This window comes from Odocoileus virginianus, chromosome 8, assembly GCF_023699985.2.
Source record: "Odocoileus virginianus isolate 20LAN1187 ecotype Illinois chromosome 8, Ovbor_1.2, whole genome shotgun sequence".
NCBI lineage: Eukaryota > Metazoa > Chordata > Mammalia > Artiodactyla > Cervidae > Odocoileus > Odocoileus virginianus.
In genome coordinates, this window is record NC_069681.1 from 21,454,127 (window position 1) to 21,462,864 (window position 8,738).

The 8,738-nt window shown below is 38.6% G+C and overlaps 1 protein-coding gene across 4 annotated transcripts in view; it reads right to left on the reverse strand.

Moving 5' to 3' along the window:
* The window catches only part of COG6 (component of oligomeric golgi complex 6), a 51,851-nt gene extending 44,504 nt beyond the window's left edge, over positions 1–7,347 (reverse strand). The window contains exons 1-5 of one of the 4 annotated variants that reach the window (XM_070471308.1): positions 7,101–7,178; positions 5,601–5,746; positions 4,685–4,828; positions 2,386–2,457; positions 1,043–1,101 (exon numbers count right to left, since the gene is read on the reverse strand). In XM_070471308.1, coding sequence (XP_070327409.1) covers positions 1,043–1,101; positions 2,386–2,457; positions 4,685–4,828; positions 5,601–5,732 — 407 coding nt within the window. In that variant the 5' untranslated portion in view covers positions 5,733–5,746; positions 7,101–7,178. Of the gene's footprint in view, positions 1–1,042; positions 1,102–2,385; positions 2,458–4,684; positions 4,829–5,600; positions 5,747–7,100 lie in introns of all 4 variants that reach the window. The other 3 variants (XM_020877170.2, XM_070471309.1, XM_020877167.2) reach the window with 3 other exon arrangements.
* Between the last annotated feature and the right edge of the window lie 1,391 nt (positions 7,348–8,738).

Here is an 8,738-nt window from a genome sequence, read left to right on the forward strand (position 1 = left end):
GCATCAGTCCTTCCAATGAACACCCAGGACTTATCTCCTTTAACTCAGGCCAGGAGAAGAAAATGGCAACCCACTCCAGTACTCTTGCCTGGAAAATACCACGGATGGAGGAGCCTGGTGGGCTGCAGTCCATGGGGTCGCGAAGAGTCGGACACGACTGAGCGACTTCACTTTCACTTTTCACTTTCATGCATTGGAGAAGGAAATGGCAACCCACTCCAGTGTTCTTGCCTGGAGAATCCCAGGGACGGGGCAGCCTGGTCGGCTGCTGTCTATGGGGTCGCACAGAGTCAGACATGACTGAAGCGACTTAGCAGCAGCAGCAGAAAGGGTGTGAATAAACTTTGTACACAGGATTGGTGATCTCTTACCCTCTTGGTTTTAGACATAACTTTCAATTGAATCCACACTTGTTCTCACGCCAGCCAACAAAAACATTGGAGAAAAATTCACAGGTGGGTCTCTAACTGCAAGGAAATTTCTCTTTCCAAAGATTTGTTGTGATACTAAAAACATGCTAATCTGATGCTCAAGGCACATGCTTAGAAATTCAGCACCTGCTTTTCCTTAGAGCCGACTGCCCTGTGAAGCCAACCATCTCTTCAGCACACTGTGCAATTTTCCTCACCATGGTCCATGAACCAATGGGAAAGAGATGTGTGCTGACAGAACAGTTCTGTGCCTTGACAGCAGCAGAGCACATAATCATTAAGTTAAAAATAAAAGGCAATTGTGAAAAAAGATAATAAAATTACTAAACAATTTAAAAATCTACTGCTTGTTTAAAAGAGCAGTCAGTTTTGAATTATATAGCAAACAAACAACACATCACTTCCAAAAAGAGATAATCTCAGTCCCAGCTATCAATACTCCTAAACACTGTTTGTATTTGTTTTACTCTTGGATAATAGCTTAAAACCTCATATTTTGTATCATTTTTGAATCACTTTTTTGATTATTTTAACTCTGCTTTGAAGTCATTTATAGTTTTCTGAGTTATCTCCAAATTAATGAAGAATTGATTATATGAAGAAAAGCTTACCTTTCAGCTTGAAGCTTAGTGGTTTTTACTATTAAATCCTGAGTCTGTTCCTTTGCTGCCTAAAATTATAAACATATATTAGCACATTTCAATTTTATTATACTTCAGAAAACTAACACTGCCAGTTACTGGAGTTCAACAGCAAATGAGATCACACTCCAGAACTCAAAGATATAAAAAAGGCCCAAGAAACTGAAACAGATGTTTTAAGGCTCACATATTACATTTAAGAACTCACTCGGGCAGAAAACAACACAATATTGTAATTATCCTCCAGTGAAAAATAAATAAATTAAAAAAAAGAAGAACTCACTGAGAATTCTCAATACACACATAACGCTAAGGCTTACAAGAAAGAAAAAGGTGTCACCATGATGGAATTTAATAGTTCCTGATGCTTTTTAGTGAAACAGAGGCACTGCCAGGGCCAGTTAAGGATGGAAAACGACTTCAGTTATGGATGTGCTGAGCTGAGCCACCAGGAAATGTCTGAATGAAGTTATCACTGATACTCAATAAGTCACTGATACTCAATATACAAAAAATACCCCTCATCGAGGGTTCTGGTGAAGATTAGAGAAAGCCCCACCTACAAGACAGAGTGCTGTTCCTGACCAAGTCATACTAAGCAATCCTCTCTCCCCTGAACCAGAGCTGAAAGGATCAGGAATGAAAAGGTATTTCAAAGACTAGGAAAACATTTATAAGGTGAACTGAAAAAAAGCAACAAGTGTAGCCAATGAGATTCTCTCTCAGTGACCTGAACTGGGCAATATTATAAAATAAGGCAATCAGTAAGGAGAGGAGAAACAAGTCAGTGGTTGGAGACAGGTGGAGACATAAAGGCATTAAATGAATCAGAAGTATGTAGATCAATGCTAACTCTGCAGCCAAACTAGGAGTTTAGACTGCTTTAATAAATGGCCCTACACTTACAGACATTTTCCTGAGATATTTTTTAAAGTAAGTATAAATCATAATTAAGCTGGGTCTTCACTGGGCATAGCTTTAATCTGAAAGTATTCCTAAGGCTTTCTATGAAGGAATTTATTTCTGCTGCATTTGTGGAATATTATGGAATTCAAAAGTTTATTAAAACTTCACACAGTTATCTCTATACTGGCAAGATCAAAATACAAAGGTTTCTGGAGTTAACTGCACAATATTAGTAAACCATCACCGAAGAAACACAAAGAGAGTTATAATTTTAAAAAATTTACATTCGAACTTACTACAGGGCATGATGTATCAGATATCCACACATTCTGTAGACTTATCTAGCAATTTCTGAAAGTTTACCCTGTGATCAGGAACTACGCTAAAACGCAGTCATTATACCGGACCTGTAGGCGACTTGTCATATCTTGACAACAGCTGCTCATTGCTTGAACATCTTCATGTATGCTTTCAAGTTCCTGAAAAGGATAAAAGTAACATTAGATATATAGTTAAAGCATTAGGTATAGTTTAAAAATTAGATATAGTTAAAGAAATTTCTCTTCTCTTAGCCAAATCCTTATTCTTGTTCCATGATATTCTTTTGCCAAAGCATGACAAAAGATTCTGTATTTAAGACTGAAAATGATTAAAAAGATTAACACCTAGAATATGAAAAGATATTTTAAAGAGCTAGCATATTTCTTTTTAGAAAGGGTCTGACAATATGAAGATGGAAAATGTTTTAAGAATATGAATACATGTTTATTCAGATTCTAATACTAAGAATTTATCCTAAGAAATTAATCAAATAAGTGTGCAACAATATATGTAAGAGATAATCAACATAGAGTTGCCTAAAACAAATGGCAAGTATGAAACATTTCCAACCACACAACGGAAATGTGTGCATCCATTAACAATGATAATAGTGTGTGTGCACACACATGTGTGTGTTATTATGGGAAGATGTCTATATAAGGCTAAAAAAGGGCTCATAAAACACATACAACACCTCCCCCAGTTTCTTTCAGAAAAATACACGTATATGTGTGCAGAAGAACATAGGGAAAGTCCTCAAGGGCCACACAATAAAATACTGACAGGTTATTTTTGTGTAATAGAATCATAAGTAATAGTTCTATTTCTGACCTGCTTATCCTAAACAGCTTTGAAGTGAATAAAAGAATGATTTCAAAATAGCAATTAATATCAGCAACAGCAAACAGGTACAAATAGACAGGCAAACTAATCTATCTCCTTAAATCTCACTGTATAATCTAATGAGACTAGCACTATATTACTAGCCAACTAGTTCAAGAATAACTTATTCCTATTATTTACTGTAGCAAATGACAACCCATTCCAGTATTCTTGCCTGGAAAATCCCATGGACAGAGGAGCCTGGCGGGCTACAGTCCATGGGGCTGCAAAGAGTGGGACACGACTGAGGGACTGAGCATGCACTACAGTACACCGAATGAATCGGATTTGTAAATATACAGTATCAGTCATGGACACAAACATGCTTGACGAGCTTCAGTCCACTGCAGTCATTCTTACTGATCCTCAAACCATCCTATCTTTGACCAGGGAAACCCCTTAACTCAGCTCCACAGTCCTTTCGACACTTCCCAGTGGTTTTTTCTGGCTTCCTCGCTTTGGTACTTCTTTTCAGTGGGGAATGGTGTTTCAAGAGTACACTTTAGATGTGCTCATCACTACTATCCCTCCCTAGTATTATGAACACTACCAAACTTCCCTTTTAACCTTCCAGATTATTAGACTTCAGCCAATGAAATTCTACTGCACAGTTAAAAACAGTCTATGCTGGACCTCCCTGGTGGTCTGTGGTTAAGAATGTGCCTGCCAGTGCAGGGGAAACAGGGTTCAATTCCTGGTCTGGGAAGATCCCACATGCAGCAGAACAACGAATCTCATGCGCCACGACTACTGAAGCCTGAGCACCTAGAACCGGTGCACTGCAATGCAGAGTAGCTCCCACTCATCGCAACTAGAGAAAGCCCGAGTGCAGCAGTGAAGACCCAGTGCAGCCACAAACAAAGAAATAATAAATCTTTTAAAAAAATAGCCTTGTGCTTATTAAGCACCCGCTGGTACCATGTATGAAATTTTCATACAACTCACATAGAAATATTAACTATGTAATATCAGTCTAACTTAACATAATTAATAAAATATGACATAATAAATAAAATTCATCTTCACCCTATGGTGAGTAGACTGCTCACTCAAATATAATGAATATTTATTAGCTGACGTAACTGATTTTAATTAATCTGAAAATTTCATAATTTAGGATGCAGTAAGGTTATTTAGTCCCTATTAATCTCCAGTGGAAAAATAAGTTATCCAAGGGAGGTGTACTCAATGAAAGACTATTTCTACTGGAAAATCACTCAGAGAAATGGTTTTCTGTTGCTGTTTAAAATGCTAAAATTCGTAAAAGAATTTCCCAGAGCAAATGTTTCAACGTTCTAAGAAGCAGCATTTGTGGAGGTTACGGATTTAGAAATCACACCAGTCCAAAGAAAGATGCTGCTGAAGGAATTGTTAATAGTTAAATTTTCTATTTGAACATGGTACACAAATAGCAAGCACATCAACTATATTCATAAAAAAACAGCACAGAGCCAAGCATACAGTAAGCGCTCAATAAATACTAAATGAAAAGAGTTTACATACTTCTTTCACTTCCTTGAAAATGCTTACAAACTCTTCATTGATGGCTAAACTCCTGCGTTCGATATCTCCACGTAAATTTCTTCGAGTCCGCAAACTATTTTCAACAAAAAAGGTTGACAGTGCCTTAAGAGCTTCCAACATCTCCTACATAATTGGTAATAAAAGAATATTATTGGGACCAATTTTCAAATGTCTTTCTAATCTTAGGCAAAAACTTACTGAAATCATTTCCCAAGAATTTATTTCCATTACACATCCAAAAAATACCAGAAGACCTTCACATTAGTGAACAGCAAACTTATTTCTGAAACACAGTAAGGACATATTTACTTGTGCATCGTGACATATATACAAGGTTATTCATTGCAGGATTGTTTGAAATTGCAAAAATTAGAAAGAACCTTAATGTTCATCTAAAAAGGATTGGTTAAAGAGACTGATACAGCCATTGAAAAGAAGAGGAAATTCTGTATGTACTTATATAGCGTGAGCTTCAACATATAGGTAAGTGAAACAAAAAGTTACAGAAACATCTGTTAACACCAAATGTTCAAAAAAAAGAAAAAAGGACTATGTACAGTACATGTATATTTACTGGTGCCTGCATAAACAAAGTCTGGAAGGCTATATCTAAAAAATAAGTACTAATGGTAGCTTCTAGGCTGGGAACTGAGTAACTGGGAGCCAAACTTAGACTTAAGAGAGGAAGGTTTCTCTGAGACAACTTCTGAACCAAAATAATTCAAGCAAGATTTGACAGTGGCCAGTGGCTTAGCCCAAGATGGTCTAAGCAGATAAAAAAGAGATACTCCAAAAAAATTAGAATATATTTTTCAAGATTGAGCCTATAGGATTTGTAATGGACTGGATGTGAGAGGTGGGGGAAAAGAAAACAGGAATAAAAAAAAGCACTTACATGCTTCTTGCATGAAGGGTAAATGGTGAGGTTCTTTACTAACAGGGGAAGAGAACCAGTTTGGAGAAAAATCAAGAATTCTGGCCATGCCGTCTGTGTGATATGGATCAGGTATCCAACTGGAGATGTCATGTAAACAACTGGAGCTTGGTAGAGATGTCAGGAACAGGGTTAGAAATTAGAGAATCATCATGCTTTTGACTATTTAAAAAGCTATGAGACTAAAAGAGTTCTTTAGCAAAGAGAACATGGGTAGAGGGCAGAAGACCAAGCCCATTGTGTCCAATAGCACCCTAAATCCTACAGACAGAATTCTTACACCTCAACTAATACATGTTCAAACAGGCTGAACTTTCCATGTTTTGATTACGCTATCATAAAAACACTGGACACATTTGGTTGCTCACCTAAAACTAACACTATACTGCAAATCAACTATACTTGAATTTTTAAAAATGGCTGGAATGACAAACTGTAAGGCTATTTAAATTCAGTTTAATATTTAAGAGAGAAAAAATACCTTTAGCTATACATATTTATAGCAAAAAATAGATAAAATAAAGCTGTTTCTTTTCTGGAACACAGCCCTGATACGTCCTGGAGTCGAGGCTAAATGAGTGGTCAGTAAATGCTAAATGAACAAAATCACACAGATTAGGGGGCAAATGAACCCAGACACTCTCTCCATAACTTATTTTTCTCATGAGTAAAAAAGAAATAATGCTAATTTACCAGAGCAGCTGTATTAAAAGAGAAGATTCATGTCAATAATAGACACCTGAAACCCTTAATAAACTGTATAAAATTAACATTTATTGAGAATTAACAAGAAACAACTCCTGCAGCGCTGTGCTGAGCATTTCACCCGGTTTCTGTCATTGAACCCTCGCAAAAACACTGAGAAAGTAACTTGCGGTATTTCCAATTTAGAGATTTAACATCAACTTAGAGAAGTTAAGGGACTTACTCAAACCAGAATGCACCAGTTTGCTGGTTATATCTAGTAAGTGGTGGTCCTAGAGACCACCTTTCTTAGTCCTCATAGTATAATGTGGACCATCTTTCTTACTCATCATAGTATAATGTTATATTTTACACACAAATTCTTATCGATAGCTTACTGTCAGATGCCTACACATTTACCTATAAAACTCTCACTTCTACGTTTTTTTTTCTTTATGCCTTTATGGCCTGACCAACACCTGTCGGGGTCAGGGAGAACCCCTCTTCCGCCGTTTGCCTTCCTGATCCAGAATCTTCGAGAAACCCTTTTAAATAAATAGAGGTAACACGCTGGAAACCTCTTCGTTTCTCCAGGGTCTCCTCGGCTTTCCCCTTCTCATCTGCCCCACGTCGGCAACGCAGCCTGGGGGTCCGGCGGGCCTGGGGTGCCCACCTCGAGGCGGGGACAAGACCGGAGCGAGGGCGCCGGACAGACGACCACCCCCGAACCCCGGCTCCCAGGGATGCGCGACCCTCGGCCCCTCCAGCCCCGCTCACCTTGTCGTTGTCCAGCCGGGTGTCCAGGATCTTACGCAGTTTCCGCGACAGCGGGTTGCTGGTCTGCGCCGAGGTCCCGCCGGCCCCATTATTGAGGCCGTTGGCAGACCCGGCCGCGGGCACTACGACTACTTCCCCGCTGCCCTCGGCCATAGCGCCTCGCTTCCCGCCCCCAGACAGGCGCCGGCCACCTCAACCCAGGATAGGGACGCGCCAGTAGCCGCGTAGCGCGCATGCCCGCACAGGCCGCGCCTGCGCCCTCGGACGGCTGTGCCCCGCCCACCACTGTTCAGCCTACCTCCCAGGAAGCTGGTGGGAGGGGTAGAGAAATCGAGGGAGGCGGAGCAAGACTTCAGGCTGGAAGGAGGAGACTCACGCGAGACTGCGTTTGCAAAGTGGACTGAAATTCAAATCAGGTGTAGAGCCGGGGTATTACGATTTATAGGATTAAAGAGATCTCGTAATCCTCAATCTGTGAAAGTCTGAGCTAGACTTACATACACTGAGACCTGTGCATGGGCAAATATGTTCAGTTAAAGCTAATTCTAGTTAAGTTCACTTAATACTGTGCAGCCGTTTTCCGCTGTGAAGGAGATTTAATTGTGGATGCGCGAAGAATTCCTAAATACTGTATGTGAAAAAAGCAAAGTGCGTTGCAGTGTGTGTAGTGTGATCACCGTGTGTGTGTGTGTGTGAAATACCGGTACGTGTCAATTTGGGCTTTTTTTTCTTTTTTAGGATGGCATTCCTTTGGCAGACAGACTTGCACTTTTCATTTTGTACCTTTCCAAACAGACTGAAGTTTTCTAATCTCCCTTATGTGTTACCGAATATATTAACTGAGTACATTAAGGTAGGGGGCCCACTTTTCTGTGTTTATTTGTACTTCTCTGAATTTGCAATTGTAATAAAAAGGAACAAGATAATTTGGAAATTAGAAATATAATAGGATGAAGACAGGAAAATTACTGTAAAATTTAAGGATGTTTAAAACAATTTATGTGCTTTTTAATATTCACCTATTATTCTTTTGTAAGGCTAACTGTAAATTTTAAGCTAAGGGTTGGAAATCAATACTTTTAAACAGTTCAATATTTTCTAGCAGTTAAAAACGAATATTCAGGTAAGCCTCATCAGAGATGTAGGTTTTATATATGTATTTATTAAATATGTGTATGTATAATATTTATATATAACAATTTTATTGAAGAGAAAGTTTTTCTTTTAGTGAAAATGTAAAGGTATTTATGTATATTAAACTCCTTACGATAATAGACACTGAAAGAATTAGAGACAAGCTCTGACCTAAATATTTTAATTTAGTGAGAGAACAAAGACTTATGTGTAAAAGAGTAAAGCATTTTTATATAACCGCAGAAGAACCATGCTGAAGTGTAAAATGCGGACATTCTTACCTTCCAAGTAGCAGTTGAAAGGAGAGCCTCATCAATTTCCCCGTCTCCCCCTTTGGTTTTTTATTAAAGCTTTCCTGCTCTTTAGTGTCTGAAATAGGTGGAAGTCACACCATATTGCTCACTGTGGCTTTATCAAAATATAATATGGCATTTATTAAAGCCATATCTGGTGAATCATAGAACAAAATAGAATATTCAATCCTCTATATTCTTCCGTCTATTA